General features: G+C 42.6%; 1 protein-coding gene across 3 annotated transcripts in view; it reads right to left on the reverse strand.

Moving 5' to 3' along the window:
* ERLEC1 (endoplasmic reticulum lectin 1) overlaps window positions 1-20048 on the reverse strand; it is a 50467-nt gene that overhangs the window by 26381 nt on the left and 4038 nt on the right. For all 3 annotated transcript variants that reach the window (XR_004538819.1, XM_033938259.1, XM_033938260.1), the window contains exons 2-10: window positions 18404-18508; window positions 14380-14460; window positions 13386-13463; window positions 11841-11895; window positions 11529-11572; window positions 6639-6862; window positions 6347-6476; window positions 4721-4873; window positions 361-420 (exon numbers count right to left, since the gene is read on the reverse strand). Coding sequence is in view for 2 of the 3 variants with exons in the window: in XM_033938259.1 (XP_033794150.1) it covers window positions 361-420; window positions 4721-4873; window positions 6347-6476; window positions 6639-6862; window positions 11529-11572; window positions 11841-11895; window positions 13386-13463; window positions 14380-14460; window positions 18404-18508 (930 nt within the window). In the remaining variant the exon portion in view is untranslated. The remainder of the gene's footprint in view (window positions 1-360; window positions 421-4720; window positions 4874-6346; window positions 6477-6638; window positions 6863-11528; window positions 11573-11840; window positions 11896-13385; window positions 13464-14379; window positions 14461-18403; window positions 18509-20048) is intronic.

Here is a 20048-nt window from a genome sequence, read left to right on the forward strand (position 1 = left end):
TTCTTATGAATACAGAATCACAATAGGCAGGAAAAAAAGGTGCATACTGGGTGGACCAATGATCCTTTTTTGCCTACACTCAAGTAAGGAAATGCATTTATTTACAAAAAGGACAAAATTATGAAGCGTAGTTCAATAGTTGGACTCTTCCACTATTTCTTAGCAAAGCCAAAAATGAAAAAATGTTTAAAGATGTGGGAAGAGAGATGCTCACATCCCATGAATGATTTAGGTAAAAAAAAAACTAGCAATCTCTCAATATAGTTCAGCTTTTCTTAAATATGTGAGTTAGGTAGATCTCTTCTGGAAAAATAAAATCTCCAAGGAGCCATCTAGTGGCCCAACACAAGTCCAACTTACCTCATGGTACTGATGCACATATTTGCCATAACAGAATTCATACTTCCACCAGCCAACACCCTGGAAAAGCAAAACAATCTCATATTAGCCAACTTCTTTTTGGGAAAATACCTATTCTTGGTGGGCATGGGCCTTCCAAACATTTCAGCGCAGTGCTACTAAACAGTGAATGACATGGGGACACATTTTTTCCCCCATCCCTGCGGGAACTCATTTTCCCATTCTGGCAAGCTTTTTTTCCTGTCTTTGCCCCATTCCTGCAAGCTCTGTCCTCATCTGCACAAGCCTCAAACACTTTAAAATCGTAAGTGTTTGAGGCTTGTGCGATTAAGGCAGAGCTTATAGGAAGGGGGCAGGTGCAAACTCGCTGGGATGGGATGGGGAAATTTGAGTTCCTGCGGGGAGGGGGACAAATTTGTCCCTATGTCATTCTCTACTACTAAACACCAGGGTTGTGGGCCCAATTTGCATTCCAGGATTTACACCAGGTTTCAGCAGACATAGGTCCTTGTGCTCAAAGTTGGGCTCAGGAATTCATGCTATGCACCATTTTATAAAAGACGTTCAGCCAGAATTTTCCCAGCATCTAACTTTGAGTGCCATTTACAGAATCTGGTCCATCATGCACACAGCACACACTCTAAGAAAAGTGTGCACTATATACAAACACCCTTACTATGCCCCCCCCAAACACTGCATTAAACGCCATTAAAACCCATGATTTTGTGGCAGATAATTTTAGCTACTGTTTGCTCAAAGCTGTATGCTGCTGCGCAGCTGGTGGGGTCCCCCACAACTCTCCCCTCTAGGGTTGCCAACCTGCTGGTGTTAAGCTGGCCTGGCATTAATGCAGACTAATATATACATATTACATATACAGTGTTTGTTTAAAGTTTTCCCTTTGAGGGTTATTGCCAAATCCACAATTCAAGGGGTTTTAGTGTAGTGGGTCCATGAATGTGGAACACATTTCCTGACACATTTGTCTAATTCCATGACTTCAGAAAATCTCTGAAGACCCATCTATTTAACAAATTCTAATCCCAATTCATGTCCAATCCCTCCAACTTTCCTCTTCTCAATCCCCTTCTCTCTAGATTTTAGATTACTCATGCTCTTCCCTTTAGTAATTGTATTCTAACCCAAATCATTTTTCCCTGTATCAATCTTCGACTATTCACATCTTTAGATTCAAAACAACTTGGTTCTCTTCCATTTGTAATTTGTATCCCAGCTCAAACTGTTTTTTCTCCTCACTTCACACACTCACTGTATGTATCTTGTTGCAAATCGCTTTGAACTTATGGTATAGCGGTATATAAGAAATAAAATTATTATTATTATATTGAAAGCTCTTTTGTTTATGTACCATGAGATCTTTTTCTGGTAGATGTTCTGTATTTTGGTTTGTCTTAATTCTGTAAATTATTTTTTAAAATAATTGATTTATTATTACCTTTTTTTTTTGTTACCATTATCATTGACATGTTTGCTTAATTTATGTATGCATACATTGTAACCAGTGTTCCCTCTAAGCGGGCGGGTGTTGTGAGCAAACTTTTTTCACTGTGAGCTAAAAATATCGGGCGCCAGCAAGTTATGAGCCAAATAAATATGTTGCTTTCTACCACAGAACTTCCTTACGTTTGTATGGAATCTATCCCCTTTCAACTTTAGAGAGTGCCCTCTCGTTCTCCCTGCCTTAGCTACTAAGTCTATTCCCTTCAGTACCTTGAATGTTTCTATCATGTCCCCTCTCAATCTCCTCTGCTCAAGGGAGAAGAGGCCCAGTTTCTCTAATCTTTCGCTGTACGGCAACTCCTCCAGCCCCCTAACCATTTTAGTTGCTCTTCTCTGGATCCTTTCGAGTAGTACCGTGTCCTTCTTAAAGTACCAGTGCTGGACGCAGTACTCCAGGTGAGGGCGTACCATGGCCCGGTACAGCAGCATGATAACCTTCTCTGTCTCTTCAGTCCAGCATCTGCCCCTTCCATTCACTGTCTGTCTTTCCCTGCCATCTCTCCTCCTGCCCCCCCCACCCCCCAATTTGGTCTAGCATCCATCATCTTCCTTCTGTTCCCCTCATGGTCTGGCATCTCTATCCTTCCCTCCCCCCTGTGGTTTTTAGCATATCTCTCTTCTCATTTCCTCCACTCAGATCTGATCATTCTCTGCTCTCTCTTCCCTTTTCTTCTCTGGTCTTCCTTCTCTATTTTCTGCCTCCATCTAAATTAAATTCTTTCTTACTATTTAGTCCCATTTCCCTCTTTTCACTGTGTCTACACACAGCTTGTCACCCCTTTCCCTCACCCCTCCATTATCTTACTATTTTCTTCCCCCTTTATTTATCTCCTCCTTCCATCCAGTATGTGTTCTTTCCCCACTTCCATTCAGCATCTGCTCTCCCTTCTCAACTGACATCCATCTGCCTTCTGCTCTCTCTCCCTTCTTCTCACTTCCATCATCTGTCCCCTTCTCTCTCTCTCTCATCTCCTCCATTCCATCATCTGCCCCTTCTCTCTCTCTCTCTCTCTCCCCCCCCCCCCCCAACTTCCATCATCTGCCCCCCTTCCCCTCACCTTTGTGGGTCACTTTCTTTCCCCTGAGGGTGGCTCATGTCACAGGGGAAGCTTTGGCCGAGCAGAACCGCTTGATTGACAGTGGAACTTACTTGATTGATGTCGATGCTGGGGCCCGTTGCCGTTTGAAGGAAAAAAAAAAAGGTGGAAAAAAGGAACCTGTAAAGGCGAGAGGAAGGGAAACCTCCAGGACAGCTGCTTTTTGCCCTCCTTCAGCGGCCCAAGAGTTCAGACCAGCAGCGGCAGCTCTGTATGCTTTTAACTTCGGCACAGAGCTGCCCCTAATCAATAGTTTAGCGCGGTTTCATGAGGCAGCCTCGGGGCCTTTGATAGCCGGCCCGCTTCGATGATGCGATGTGGGCCGGCCTAGCAAAGGCCCCGAGGCTGCCTTATGAAACCGCGCTAAACTATTGATTAGGGGCAGCTCTGTGCCGAAGTTAAAAGCATACACAGCTGCCGCTGCTGGTCTGGAGGTGCGGAGACAAGGCAGGAGGCAAACGCGGTGGAAGGCAGGAGTCCCGGCGAAGGCAGGAGTCCCGGCACAGCGACTGCAACAGGAAGTTGCAAGTCAGCTGACGCCGGCCTTTCGTTGCGGCGGGGACCGAATCCTTCGCGGACCGGCAAGATTTTGTTTGCGGACCGGCGGTTGAAGAACTGTGCTCTACACTGTGTGCGCTGTGACGAGAAACTTGTGCGCTGCGAGGTAATATTTTGTGCGTGAGCGCACCCCAGCGCAGCTTAGCGGGAACACTGATTGTAACCCGCATAGATAATGTGATATGCAGGATATAAGAATTTTAAATAAATCTTCTTAACATAATAAAACCCTAAGCGTGCATGCGCACTCCTACCTGCGTGATCTGTAGGTCTGTGGCAGGTAGGAGTGTGCATGCACGCTTAGGGTTCTATTAGCTTGGGAGGAAATACAACGGCCCCACACTTGCGGACCCCAAGGTAATGTTCTGCAGTCTGGCCGGCTCCCTTACACTCCCTGGCCGAAGTTATTTTAAAGTTCAAAGCCACGGCGGCGGCTCCTCTCATGAGCCGCACCTGCGTCAGAGGAGGCTTCTGATGCAGGCGGGGATCGTGAGAGGAGCTGCCATAGCAGCTTTAAACTTAAAAATAACTCCAGCAAGGAACTAAGGGAGCCATTTTAGCTGCGTGCTGCTGGGAAGGGAAAAGAAAGCACAGGGGAGGGGGAATGCTGCTGCTGCACAGGGAAGTGTGGGAGGGAGGGAAATGCTGCTGCTGCACAGGGAAGTGGGGTGGGGGGAGGGAAATGCTGCTGCACAGGGAAATAGAGGGGGAGGGAATTGCTGCTGCTGCACAGGGAAGTGGGGGGGGGGGGAGGGAAATGCTGCTGCATAGTGAGCAGGGAGAGAGACAGATAGAAAGAAAGACAGACAACAGGAGGGAGGGAGAAAGAAAGAAAGATAGACAGCGGGAGGAAGACAGAAAGAAAGAAAGACAGAGAGACATATTTATAGCACCCGTTAATGTAACAGGCTTAAAGACTAGTAAATAAATATTGTGTAAGCTTTAATATTTTCAGCACACTGGCCTTGTTCGGGTAACATAAAACATGAAGCCCAAGCTTCCACATCAGAAGAGAGAAGCATGTTTAAAAAAGTTTAAAGTAGTTAGAAATGAATCTAGTTTTAGTTCTGTTAAAAAGTCCATCTCAAGCCAGTTAAGGAGACACTCACTGAACAATCAGAAAGACTTTCTCTCCCCCTTCTAATGCAGATCAAGAAAAGTAGATACAGTAATTTAAGTCTTACCCCATGGAAGCAATAGGACCCACTAAGTAACTCCTTTATAAGCTGGTCATCAGTGAGCTTGGAGATGTGCCCTGTAATCAGCGGCTGCTGAGTTCCAATATTAATGGGTTTGTGGATGGAGGTAAATTTTTCTTCCGTTACATGCATTTCTTCCTGAAAATAAAGGCATTATATTACACTGACCAACACTCATTTTGGTGCCTCAAAATGTTAGACCTGTTTCTGGGTATATTTGACCTGCTGATTCCAAAAATGACAGCAGTTTTCTCCTATAAGTTCTAGCTTTGGGGATACAGAACATGTGCCATATACCAGTCTGCTCGCCCATTTAAAAAAAAAAAAAATCTAGATATTTTAATGTAATGTTTACATTAATATCTTTTAAGCATGAAGGAGACATATTTAAAAGAAAAGCGTTCAACATGAAAATCTACTTATTTCATACCAAAAGCACAAGTTTAATATCTAATCTAATCTAAACCTTAAGTTTATATACCGCATCATCTCCATGAGAATGGAGCTCGACACGGTTTACAATAACTTAAAATAGTGGGTAGAGAAGTAGAAAAAGGATTACATGAACTTATGTGTAGAAGGGGGGAGAGAAAGGGGGGAAGGATAGAGCTACAATTTGCTGAAAAGCCAGGTTTTCAGTTGTTTGCGGAATAACTGAAGGGAGCTCAGGTTCCGCAGCGGGGTGGTGAGGTCGTTCCAAAGACCTGTGATTTTGAAGAGAAGGGATTTTCCCAGTTTGCCTGAATAGTGGATGCCACGTGGAGAGGGGAAGGCTAGTTTAAGCCTTTGGGCAGTTCTGGAGGAGTCGGGACTGGAGGAGTTGAAAGACAGTGGGATAAGAGGAGGCAGGATTCCGTGAATGATCTTGAAAGCCAGGCAGGAACATTTGAAATGGATTCTGGAGATTATTGGGAGCCAATGAAGTTTGGCAAGGAGTGGGGAGGCATGGTCAGACTTGCGTTTTGAGAAGATCAGTTTGGCTGCAGTATTCTGGATTAGCTGGAGTCTTAGAATACTTTTTTTTTTGATAAATTTAAGTAGATGGCATTGCAGTAATCTAGTATCTCTCTCTGAGTTTCAAAGGGAACGTTTCATTGGATGTAATGGATTTATTTGCGAACTGTGCCTGCATGAGATAAGAGTTTACTATAATATAAGTACGAGCACACACGTTTATTTGAAGTGACATTTGCTCAACTTACATTAGGAAGGTGAGGGCTAAGGGAGGTTTTTTAAGCCAATGAGGTAGATTCTCTTTCTAGTCTGCTGGCTAGATTTGTTCTGGCTGCAGACGGGGATCTAAGGCTTTTTCCTCCCCTTAAAATGAATAAAAGTCAATACACCAGAAAGTTATAACTTTACACAAAGGTCTGTAGTGAAGAGAAAAAGAACTCCCCCCAAGAACTTTTTAAAGGGAGGTTGTATGTTGTAGTTGTATACCTAGCTCTCCTCAGGTGCCATCACCTCCTCCATCAGGGCATACTCTCTTTTTTTTCTCTCTCTTCCTTTGTCATTAAGTCCAGCCTAATTTCTAGCTGGTCTTCCCAAAAAAAATCTTGACTGAAAAACAAATCTTTGTTTACAAACCATAACCTTTACGAGAAGAAATACCTCCTTGGCCTTCCTGAAAGACGTTTTCATTATTTCTTGCTGTCGCTCAAATTTGTCAAAACTGTGGGGTTTACGAGGGGATCCTGGAAGTGACTGGCAAAATATATCATTCACAGGAGATGCTCGGTATCTGTCCAAAAGAAAAGCAGAAAAATCACCAATACATGTATCATTATATGGTAAAGGCTTAAAATCCACAAAAAATATTAGATCCTCATTCTCCCATTTTAAATTTTAGGAACAGTATGGTACTGTCAGAACAATCAGTATAAAGCACTTTGGGGTAACTTACCTATAATGAGGATGTTCACACAACAATGGTGTTAGTATCAGAACTTCATATTCACAGGTGGTGATTTCACTTATGGTAAAGATCTCGTGCTTAGCTTCTGGATGACATATGTACATCACAGTGCTCATTCTTGGCCGATTTTGTTTCAAGCTACATGGCGTTCCATTTCCCATTTCTACCGGATAGTATGGAGTCTTCTGCCCATCGATGTTTTTAGTGGGAACCTAGGTTAAAGACAGAACACTAGAACAATTTCAAGTTTTGCTGTGTGTGAGACTAGGAAGGGGTGGGGGGCTAAGCATAGAATTTCTTTTGACTCACTTTCCCATCATTCCTATTTGTAACTAACCTTTTGGCTTAGGCAACTTAGTTTTTCTCTAAAAATGATCTTAGCAAATTATATCCGCTATAATAATTCCCTTAGCACACATGCGCACTTCAAACCTGGTGGCTCTGTGCGTTCGTAGCTCTGTGGCCGGCAGAATGTTAAAGAGTGCGGTGTGTGGACGTTCGGAGCTGACATTAGGGAGAGAAGGAGGAGGCGGCGGCGACCGAGCTACGGAGCTAGGGGAGGGAAGGCCACAACTACTGCTGCTCCTTGGTCACATGGCCTTCTCCTCTGCCTCCACTCTCCCCTCTGGATCAGAGCACCGTTGCAGCTCGCAGGAGCCCGGCGGCGAACCAACACCCCTTACCTCAGAATTTGAGTTCGTTGGGTGGGTCGAGGATGAGGATTTGTTTATTCGCTGCCATGGCGCTGGAGGCTGGTGGCGCTACCGCAGAGAGGGGAGGGGGTGGGATGGGGGGGCGGCCAAAGGAAGGGGAGCGGGGTGCAGGCGGGGAATGTTAGGGAGGGAAAGAGATAGACAGATACACAGACAGCGGCCAAGGAGAGAGAGAAAGAGACAGAAAGACACACAGACAGCAGCCAAGGGGGGGGGGGGGGTGAGAAAGAGAGAGGCAGAAAGACAGTGGCCAACAAGAGACAGAAAGACACACAGACAGCAAGACACACAGACAGCAGCCAAGGAGAGAGAGAAAGACAGAAAAACAGACAGACACACAGACGGCAGCCAAGGAGAGAGAGACAGAAAGACAGGCAGACAGCGGCCAATGAGACAGAAAGACACACAGATAGCGTCCAAGGAGAGAGAGAGGGAGAGAGAGCGGCTAAGGAGAGAGAGAGAAAGAGACAGAAAGACACACAGACAGCGTCCAAGGAGAGAGCGGCTAAGGAGAGAGAGAAAGACAGCGGCCAACGAGAGAGAGAGAAAGAGCCAGAAAGACAGACAGACAGCGGCCAATGAGAGAGAGAGAGAGAGACAAAACAGACAGCAGCCAAGGAGAGACAGAAAGACAAAACAGACAGCAGCCAAGGAGAGACAGAAAGACAGACACACACACAGAGCGACAGAGGGAGGCAAAAAGACAGACAGACAGCAGCCAATGAGAGAGAGAGAGAGAGAGACAGATAGACAGCAGCCAAGGAGAGAGAGAGAGAGAGAGAAAACAGACAGCAGCCAAGGAGAGACAGAAAGATAGACACACACACAGAGCGACAGAGGGAGAAAAAGACAGACAGACAGACAGTGGCCAAGGAGAGAGAGAGACAGAAAGACACACAAGACAGTGGTCAAGCAGACACAGAAAGAAAGAAAGACAGCGGCCACCTCTGATCCCACACTTTCACAGTTGCCACATCTTCCATCCTCTGTGGCTACCGATGCTGCTACAGCTCTCTGCAGCCACTGCTTTTCCTGACATAAGCAGCCTCTATATTCTGCTCATGTAACTTGCAGCAGCATGAAAAAATGTGTTCTCTCTTCTATGCCCTGTAGACCCTCTGCATTGGGTCCAATTCACCAAGGCTCTTTTCTCATTCTGCATCTATGTAAAGACTGATATTTTGTGATAAGGCCTTAAGAAAAATTAAACAAAATAACTGTTATTTTGTTGGGTTTCATGATTTTTATTCTGTTGGAATCCCCTTTTAAGATAGTGTGGTTTACTTAAGAAAATCAAACCATATCCCTATTCTCTTCAATTATTCCCTTTCTAATCTCACGGTATTACTTATTCCAAACATATTTCTGCATTTTCCTTCTCTCTCCTGTAAGCATAGAAATATTATGGCTGCATTTTCCTTCTCTCTCCTGTAAGCATAGAAATATTATGGCAGATAAAGGCCAAATGGCCCATCCAGTCTGCCCATTTGCAGTAACCATTATCTCTTCCCCTCTCGAAGAGATCCCATGTGCTTATCCCAGGCCTTCTTGAATTCAGACATTCTGTCTCCACCAACTCTTCCACACATCTACCACCCTTTCTGTAAAAAAGTATTTCCTTAGATTACTCCTGAGCCTATCACCTCTTAACTTCATCCTATGCCCTCTCATTCCAGAGCTTCCTTTCAAATGAAAGAGACTCAACTCATGTGCATTTACATCACAGAGGTATTTAAACATCTCTATCATAGCTCCCCTCTCCTGCCTTTCTTCCAAAATTATACAGATTGAGATCTTAAGTCTGTCCCCATACATCTTATCATGAAGACCACTTACCATTTTAGTAGCCTTTCTCTGGACCGACTCCATCCTTTTTATATCTTTTTGAAGGTGTGGCCTCCAAAATTGTACACTATATTCTAAATGAGGTCTCACCAAAGTCTTATACAGGAGCATCAATAACTCCTTTTTCCTACTGGCCATACCTCTCCCTATGCAACCTAGCATCCTTCTAGCTTTTGCCGTCACCTTTTCAACCTGTTTGGCCACCTTAAGATCATCACATCCAAGTCCCATTCTTCTGTTGTGCACATAAGTTCTTCACCCCCTAAACCAGTGGTCTCAAACTCGCGGCCCACCAGGTACTATTTTGAGGCCCTCAGTATGTTTATCATAATCACAAAAGTAAAATAAAACAGTTTTTTGATCATATGTCTCTTTAGCTATAAATTACAATATTATTATTAAGACTTAGTCAAAAGGAAAGATTTATAAACTGCAAAGAGTTTTTTTATCTCTGCAAAATTGTCATTTCTTTAATAAGACATTAACTATTTTTTTCTGAGGCCCTCCAAGTACCAATAAATCCAAAATGTGGCCCTGCAAAGGGTATGAGTTTGAGACCACTGCCCTAAACCGTATCATTCCCTCAGGTTTTTGCAGCCCAAATGCATGACCTTGCATTTCTTAGAATTAAATTTTAGCTTTCAAAATTTCAGACCATTCTTCAAGCTTCGCCTGGTCTTTCTTCATGTTATTCATAGCACCCTGGGTGTCCACTCTATTGCAGATTTTGGTATCATCTGCAAAGAGGCAAATCTTACTCGACAGCCCTGCAGCAATAACATTTATAAAAATGTTAAAAAGAACAGGCCCAAGAACAGAACCTTGAGGCACACCACTGGTAACATCCCTTTCCTCAGAGCGATCTCCACTGATCACTACCCTCTGTCGCCTTCCACTCAACCAGTTCTTGACCCAGCCTGTCACTTTGGGACTTATCCCGAGGGCACTCAAGTCCAATTCTCTGGTCTTGATCAGATTTGTCTGACAAGACTTACCTCTACTGAATCCATGTTGCCTCCCATCCTGTAATCAATATTCCAGAAACTTCACCATTCTGTTTTAAAAGCGTTTCCAATAATTTGCTTACCACAGAAGGCAGACTTACCGGCCTGTATTTCCCTACTTCTTCCTTACTTCCACTTTTGTGGAGAGGGACATCTAACCTTCTCCAGTCCTCCGGTACCATTCCCAACTCTAGAGACTTATTGACAAAGTCAGTCAGCGGAGCCACCAGAACTTTCCTAAGTTCCTTTAGCATCCTCAGATATACCATCCGGCCCCATCGCTTTGTCTACTTTTATTTTAGCTAGCTCCTCACGAACACAACACTCTGAAAATCGATCAGGGTCTACCACTCTTCCATCCCTATTCATGTTTGTCTTATATTGTCCCGCTCCCGGCGCTTCAGCCATGAACACAGAACAGAAAAATTTGTTAAGCAATTCGGCCTTTTCTTTATCAGCTTCTACATATTTCTCCCCTTCACCTTTGAGTCTCACAATGCTACTTTTTTACTTTTTCCTATCACTAATATATCTAAAAAATGTCTTGTCTCCCCGTTTTACCGTGTCAGCTATTTTTTTTTCCATTTGCATCTTTGCTTTCCTGACTACACAACCAGCCTCTCTTAACTTTTCCAGATATTTTTGCCCATCTTCTTCTTTCTGTGATCTTTTGTCGTTTATGAAAGCTAACCTCTTATTCCTTACCTTCTCAGCTACTACGTTTGCTTCATTTTGCTTTCATTACTGGTGCGAACACTTGTGGCACATGTGGTCAGTTTAATTACTGTCCTCCTTCCAGTTCTCTCTAAACCTAGCTTCATAAACTGACATTTTACTCTTTTTTTTAAAAAACTTAAATTATGTAAACCTATAAAGTTTATTTTTTAGCTATAATATACCTAAAAACTGAGGCACAAGTAAATAAAACCAAAACAAATTCAGCAGGTTCTTTGAAAATGCTTTACCATGTACCATAATACTTTTGCTAATCAAGTAATTGATTTTTCTCTTTGTTCAATACTAAGTAAAGCAATGTATAGACTAGAATATTCTGGCTGTCTGAGGATATATGTGTAAGATCTATTCCACTCGGTCTCATCTTCCATGACCAGAGAAAGAATAATTTAAGAGTAAAAACTTCTGTATGCCATTAATATATACACAGAACATGGTGGTGAGGGGGAGGTCATCTCTTTCTTCATACAGTGTGTGATATTTGTAATCAATTCCATGTCTATGGTTATTTTTTTGCCAGACTTGCATCCATTCATATTGGGATCACTGCTCATGGTAAAAGCATATACATATCTACTTACCTTTTTCTTACTATTTTCTTTTGCATTTTCCTCTTGCTGGTCACCTACAGAATAAGTTCAACACCTAATTAATTCCTATTAATCTTAAAAGGCAAGTTTTACAGAGACTGGAAGGTACAATAAGAGATGTAAGTTAATGTCTTTAAGCCGACTGAAAATGACACTATGAGTAACTGAAAATTAATTTAAAAATGACTCAGTTAACACTGGAAATGTCATTTAACAATGTTTGTGCAACTTATGAAATCATCTTGAGTATTTCCATTTGCTCTCTCTATTTGCCATTATTAGAAGTTTGTTGAAAAGACTAACCTGCTTCCTGCTTTTTGATCATGTTTCCAAGGTAATACTCTTGACTGTTAATTTTCTATAGGGAAAAATACAAGGTGAAAATAATTATTAGTACAACAGACTCCTTGTAGATCATTGTTAATACCTTTTCCTGTTCTGGTGATCCCATTCATTCTTAGGCAAAGTATTCTTCTACAACCACAGAAAAAATGTACACCAATATGTTATGTTAGTCAGGTTTTCTATTCCGCCTTTACCTATTCAGCTCAAGGCCACATTACATTACACTTCTCCCTCCGAATCCGCGGTTTCAGCATCTGTGGTTTTGGTTATTCACGATTTTTTTTTTTTTTTTTTTAAATCCATTTTAATTTTTTGGGCTATTTTTAAGCCCTCTTAGACCCCCCCGGAACCTTACCTGGTGGTTCAGCGGGTTTTCGGGGCAGGAGCGATCTTCTTACGCTCTTGCCCCGTGCAGATTGCTCATAAGAAATGGCTGCTGTGAGCTCCCGTTGTAGTTTCAAGAGACTATGGGGCACGGAGCAGGAGTGTAGGAAGATCGCTCCTGCCACAAAAACCTGCTAGACCACCAGGTAAGGCTTAAGGGATAGCGGGGGGAAGAGGGGAGTGGGTAAGAACCGGCCCGAATATTATTCATGTTTTTTTTATATTTGCGGACCGGCTCTGCCCCTAACCCCCGTGGATACAGAGGGAGAAGTGTATAAGAGATTAGGTCAGTTACCCAGGAAGTTACAATGGACAGACTGATATGGACATTCAATAGGGTTGCTAGTACAGGTAGATCAGTACAATTATTAATACAGTTAAGTCATAGTTTCAAATATATAGTTACAAGTAGGTCATCGTTGGCTCTTCTTTATGTCCCAGGAGTACCATGTCAGTTATTTCAGGATTGGCTCCATCTTGGTACAGAAATGATTTTAAAAATTTTCTGAACCTGAGATAGTGGTCACAAGATTGTAGTGTAAATGGTAGTCGGTTCTAGAATTTTGTTGATATTGGATGGGTAAAGTAATTTGTCTGGTATACTTTATATTGTTGCATGCTGGGAATTTTAATTGGAAAAGATTTCTGGTGGAATGTCTGTTGGAGGCACTCTGGAGTAGGATGGTCAACTCTGTTAGGTAGTCATGGGCATTTCCTCTCAGGATCTTAAAGGCAGTGATGCCTAATTTAAACTTGATCCTTGCGGTTATTGGCAGCCAGTGTAGTTTCATATAGTATGGCTGCAGATGTTCCGATTTACATAGTCTGTATATGAGTCTTGCTGCTGCATTTTGAGCTAGTTGTAGACACAATAGCAACATTTTAGAGCAAAGAACTAGTATTACAGTAGTCTAGTCGAGATAGGATTAGGGGTTGCTCTAAAATTTGGAAAGCCTCAAAGTATTGTCTGATGGATCTTAGCTTTCTCATCATGAGGAAAAACATTTTTAGGAAGGACTTCCAGATCTGGGGCTAGTTATGTTTACTTTTTCCTTCATAAATCTGTCACTTTTCACACATACCAGAGAGCAGGAAATTCACTTGCTTTGTGTTACCTACCTGCCCTGTTTCTTTTTCTTCATGGTACTGTCGAATGTATTTCCCGTGGCATACTTCATATGTCCAGTAGGATTCAATCTAAGAAATATTCATATTTGATTTATTTAGTTATAATGTCAGAGTGGCTGCCCCAGGATCAAGTGAGGACACATCTACTCTAGCTTTTAAAATGAATTTAAAAGATTTATTTAATAAAGAATTAGTGCTATCAGTAAATGCATTCAATAGTTTTACCTGACAGTGTGCTTGCAGATGAGTTAATTCATAAAAGGCTGCATTTAAAAAGATTACTAAATAGATTTAAATTTAATATCTAACAGTGACAAATGGTCCTGAAAGTAGATATTATAAGGAAATTTTCAGATTTGCTTGGCAGTCCTGAACCTCATTCATTGTTATCAGGATTCCTCCCCCCAACACCCTCTTATTTCTCCTGCTCATACATGTGCACCATGAGTCTGGCCACTAGACGTCACCTTTGTGACCACTACTTCCATTCCCCTCTCCTGGCTAGTGAAAAGAGGAGTAGCTGGTCTCAAGAACAAAAACCAGATTTCTTTTTTTTTCTTTTTTCCATCTCTGTTTAACAAAAGGGTTTTTGGCAATGATCATATCATCAGTGGATCAGGTAGCAGGTTCTCACTCTCATCCAAAAAGGAAATCTGGTCATAAAATGAAAACCTTTGTATTTTTGCTCAAAGCTCTAGAAATGAAAGTGGATGCCCCCCATGGCCAAAAGATTTGCCAAAGAACTCATGGATCTACAATGCTGTATTATTTGATGTCCTCTCCAACATTTACCTTTTATAAGTTGTGATATGCACAGTTGTGGCATAAATTAAATGTTAGTTAAATGTGTTAAAATCAAAAGTGATGACTTTCAATTAAAATCAATGGCCTGGATTACCAGTAGTTCTCATTTGTGGCAATGCATGTTAATACTAAAGACCCATGCTAACCGAGAAGTCTGAAGATAACCAAGAAATGATCATACCCTAAAGGAGCAGCTGCTTTGCTTAAAGAGAGGTTCCAGAAGCTCTCTAGGAGTAGGTCCTTTGTAGTCTCCTTCTTCTTCCTGACAATGGAAGACGTGCATACTGGTAAGTGTTTAAACATTACATGGAGAAGTGCAACTTTCAGCAGCTAAAATGAATAGACTGCACAAACATCACAATACTTCTACACATTAAAAAGGCCCAACTTAGGCTCTTCCTTCTTTGCAATTATATCACAACAATGAAAAATGAAATAATTCAGAATACACCGAGGATAATGGGCATTCTGGAACGTACTCTGAATGGAGAGAGTGTGGCGCAGTAGTTAAAGCTACAGCCTCAGCACCCTGGGATTGTGACTCTGGGCAAGTCATTTACTTCCCCCATTGCCCCAGGTACATTAGACAGATTGTGAGCCCACCCAAGACAGACAGGGATTAATGCTTGAGTACCTGAGTAAACTCATGTAAACCGTTCTGTGCTCTCCTTGGAGAACGGTATAGAAAATTGAATAAATAAATAAATAAAAATTAGTTTCAAGTCTATTAGCATGTTACTTACGGTTATTAAGAAAGATTAGATTCTTACCTCAGTAATCTTTCTTGTAGATGTGTCTAGTGGTCCTGAATGCTAAAGGTATTGTATCTGAACCAGCAAGTTGCTTACAGAAAACTGTCAATCATGTTTTCCAACTCCACCTCCTTCCCAGGGAGCTGCTCCTGCCCCCTCAGTCTGTACAAAAGCAATCAAGCAGAAGTGTAACAAAAGACATAATAGGAAGGAGGAAAACAGGGAAAATCCCCCACACTACAATTTTGTTCTGATCTATAACAAACCATAGGAAATAACATAACATCCAAATGCCAGTCCAATGTTCCCTCTAAGCCAGGAAAGCAGTGGTGCAAGTCATAATGTGTTCCGAGCAGAAGTTGAGCTGGGCTGGCGCGTGGTAAGAGGTGGGTGGCGGCAAGCAATTTTTGAAAATTATGTCAAATTATATATAAATAAATCTACTGTATTTGAATGTAACTTGCCTTGAGCCCTTACTGAGAAAGTTGTGATCTAAATCCAATGCCTGCAGGCAGGCACAGTGAAATAATACAAATACTACAAATGTCACTCAGGACCTACAAAGCAATTCCAACATACCATAATAGCAGTAACTTCTGCAAGTCACACAACAAGCATCTACATACCTAGGATAAGACCGTACCACAAACATTGCCGTGACCACTAGACATCACTAAACCTAGATGCCCAACAAGAGTGCACCTAGGAAAAGACAGCATCTTAAAACACTGCAGCGAGCACTAGAACATAAATACACCCATTGTAAAAATAAACAAGCAAGATTAATAGAGATCAATCTTGCACAGTCAATGCTAACAGAAAACAATGTTCTTTTCAAACATACAGAAAACAGGTTCACTCTTGTCCAGTATGGAATAAGTAATCACAATCTAAAAATAAAAATATGTAGACAAAAGTTAAACTGAACTGCCAAGAAGCCAGATTCTGCCTACAGTGAAACACCACAGAAACAATGACATGTCCCTTAATACCAGGGCTGTGGAGTCGGTAGATAAATCCTTCGACTCTGACTCCTCAGTTTCTGGTACCCACGACTCCGCCTCCCAGTACTCAAAATTGTCTCCAATTCTACAGCCCTGCCTAATACTGTGCAAAATATACAGATAGCAGATGTACATTTAAAAAAACTAACAAATAATTACCACTTTACAAATTAACAAATAGAAATAACACAAAAAATGGAAAATAAGTAAATACCATTTTATTGGACTAATCCATTTTTCAATTAGCTTTCAGAGGCCAAAACCACCTCCTTTGGGTCAGTACAGTATACTGTTATCCTGTCCTGACCTGAGAAAGGGGATTTGGACTCTGAAAGTTAGTAAAAAATGTATTATTTAGTTCAATAAAAAGATTACCTTATTTCCATTTCTGTTTGTAAACATTTATTAAGGCAACTACAACACTACATGTATTTTATTCTAAAGCAACAACAAAAAAATATTTTTCTATCTTTTGTCGTTTCTGTATTATCTTTTCCTTCTATCCAGTGTTTGTCCTCCGCCCTCTTTCTCTGCCCCTTCCATCCACTGTCTTCCCTCTCTCCCTTCCATATGGCATCTTCCCTCTTTCTTCCATAAACTGTCTATTCTGTGCCTCTTCTTTCTTTTGTACATGACTCATTTCAGATTCACTCTCTCTCCATTTTTCTCTGTCCCTTCCCTATGCTCTGGCATCTCTATTCTCCTTTCCTTCCTTCCTTCTCTCCTCCACATTCTCTGGCAATGGCATGTCTCTTCTCCCCTACCATCTTTCCCTCCACTTCCATGCTCTGGCATCTCCTCGCCTTCCTTTCCCTCCCTCCTGTCCCCTTGCTCTGGCATCTGTTTTCTTCACTTCCCTCCAAGCCCTGGCACCTATCCCTCCCCCTCTATGGTCTGGTATCTCCTTTCCTTCCTTTTCCTCCCTCCCTCTCCCCAGTCAGGTGCAGCAATTCTCTCCCCCTCCGCTCCCCTCCCCTTCCTTTGTCACCCTTCGATTTGGCAGCACAGTGTTCACAACTCGCTGCTCTTGTCAGCTTTGGGTCTTTCTCTCTGTTGCAGCCCACCTAATTTCTGTTTCTGTGAAGGAGGGATCTGAAAAAGAGGAAGGCCCGAAGCCGGCAAGAGCAGCGAGTTGTGAATGCTGTGCTGCTGAAGTTACTGATGCCAGCCCTCAGAGCACTGCACCCCGTTATACGCTGGAACTGGGGTGCACTGCACTCCCCTACAGAATATGCGGAATCTTTAAAAAAAGTTATATATTTAGTAGTGGTAGGTACCTGCTATGCTGAGGCAGTTTACCTGCTTTGGAACTGCAGATTTGTGACACCCAGTCTCTCCTGCACAGCCATAGTGAGTGGTGGTGGGCTTGAGCCAACAGGATTCTTTGGGGAGGGGAGGTTTCTGCCAAGGCTCACTACTGGGAGAGCTCTTAGATCCACCAATCTGTGAGAAAGAGCTAGAGCTTGATGACCAATCAGGAGCACTTCCTTAGACGTGCTCCTGATTGGCCATCAAGCTCCAGCTCTGTATCCCTAATTGGTGGATGTGCAGAGCTCTCCTGTGTGAGTGGCACAAAGTTTGAGAGACACTAGTATACACTAATATTCTAACAGAGAGGTGTGATAATGTACACGTTTGTAATGTTATGGAAGTACTAAGCTACAGTAATAGGGTAAGATGAAATAAGAGATAAGATAATTAAAAGCTTATATTAATAAATATATGTTTGCAATTTAAAGAGGAAGTACCGCAGATGCTGTTTTCCAACAGTCAGCTCTTAGCTGATCATTTGATCTGTTTTGCTATTATGTTATCTAAAGATGTTAAACAGCAGATGTGATGTAGAAGAAGCTATTAATGTAATAGCCTAAAAGTTAGACTCTGTAGAGACAGGAGAGAAGGGCCACTACACTCCCAGGCACAAATACTGCCATTTGAGTTGCCATCTTTTTTTAATAAATTGGATAATGAATCATTATATTACAGTCTTTGTGTCCAATTAATTTGTAACTGCAGGCTGAGAATCCTTTCCTTTAAGGAAGAGGCTCACCCTGGAAAATGCCCTCTTGTCCCACTGCCAAGTCAAGCAGCCCCTGGTCAACATTTGCTATCCAGAATGTGCTACTTGGAACTCTTTGCACTTTCACAACAGAAAAGAGTCTTTACTCTCTGAGTGGTCCTTTGCTCGACTGTATGGGGAAGATAATGGGATACACTGTCTAATGTTAAGACTTGTGTTTTTAGCGACTGTAATGCATTTTAGGGCCTCAGAGAGATAATCCAGATAAATACATACAGACTTAACCCTTCATTTTCAGTACTGTCCCATGTGAGAAGGAACAATGCTCAAATGGACAAACAGAGAGAAGTTAGTAATCTCTTTCAGTGAGCACCAATATCTAGAAGGCAGTATGTGTTCATATTATTCAAAAATATCACTCCGACATACCTCATTCTCATTTGCTAGTAATGGAAGCAAGCACTTATACTTTTCTTTATCTATTGTTGTCATGATGACATAATTGTTTTCTTTGTATAGGACCCCAGTTGTAGGCTGTGAAGAGAACATAAAAAAAAAGTTAAGGAGAGCAAATGTTTTTTCTGAAAGGGCTTGTGCACATGGAAACTGATAATCATAAAGCAGACAATGAGCTGCTTTTAGAAGTCTTGCAGGCTTTACTCAATGCGAGAATGCCGCTAAATGTGCAACAGCTGTATCTTCAAATGCATGTTTGCTGCACTTTCACATTCCAGAAAACTAAGCCCTCTCTTTTACAAAGCCATGCAGCAAAAGCCCCAAAGCCCTTTAAATCTCTATGGGCTTCGGGGCAGTTACTGCAGAGGCAGCCGTTAGTGTGGCTTTATAAAAAGAGGGGGGGGGGGGTAAGTTAGCAATTTGCAGTGCAACAGTTTAGAATGAGACAACAGAAAGAGAGAATGACACGGGAAAAAAATATGTCCCCGTCACTGCAGCATCCATACAAGCCTCAGTAAAACAACCCCCCCCTGCAGCGAGAACACTTCTTAGCCGCTTCCGACATGCACACTGCGCCACCCCCCTCCCCCCCCCCCCGACAACAGGCCCCGGTCCGACAGGCAGAAGGAGTGTTTCCTGCTTGCAGCGCACAACTGTGCCGACAAACCTCCCTGCCCCTTACCTTCGTGGTCGGCGATTTCTAAACTGCCTTCCTACAGCAGCCAGTGTTGAAGTTGCATATGGCTGCTGGAAAGGTCGTCTCTGATGCAACTTCCAGTTGCACCAGAGATGACCTTTATGGCAGCCACACGCAGCTTCAACGCTCCGGCTGCTTGTAGGAAAGCAGTTTAGAAATCGCCGGCCACGAAGGTAAGGGGCAGGGAGGGAGTAGGGAGATGTTTGGACTGGGTGGCGGCAGCAGCAGCGATCAGTAAAGAGGGCGGGAGCGCAATAGGTGACCGCGCGCATTCCCTCCCTTAACTGCGGGGACAAGGCCATCCACCACTCCACGGGGCGGTGAATGGCCTTGTCCCCGTAGCCACGGTGAACACAGTTTTTTCCCCACCATTTTGGTGGGTTACCTGCGGCTACGCCACCATGTCATTCTCTAAACAGAACCACATCTGAGGGAATTCAATAAATGTGGTCGAAAAACTTGAGTGCCAAGGAGGAAATTCTGTAATGACATTTAAAAAGAGTCGCCTATCACTTGCCAATCATGCTTAGGCGCTGTTTACCGAATCGTGCCTAGCGGCGCCTAACTTCACACTTAGGCACCTGTAATGTAGGCCAGGGTTTTAAAGGTCTACATTAGAGGTGGTTAAGTCCTTTAGAGAATCACGCCTAGTGGCATCTAAGTCCTTCTCCACCCCTAAATACACCTACTTTGGAATGAGGCGCCTAAGAATATAAGTGTCTATCACCCATTCATTTTTATGTTTTTCAATTATGATTTTGTTAAAGCTCATAATTGATACCCGTTTAAGCCTCTCAAAGAATTTGCCTCTAAGTACTATTCTGTAATGGGAGCACGCCCTTCATAGAACAGTGTTCAGTACAAGTCCCATGCCTAACTTTTGGGTGCTAGTATTGATATCAGATAGCTCTCAGTGACTAA

This window comes from Geotrypetes seraphini, chromosome 3, assembly GCF_902459505.1.
Source record: "Geotrypetes seraphini chromosome 3, aGeoSer1.1, whole genome shotgun sequence".
NCBI lineage: Eukaryota > Metazoa > Chordata > Amphibia > Gymnophiona > Dermophiidae > Geotrypetes > Geotrypetes seraphini.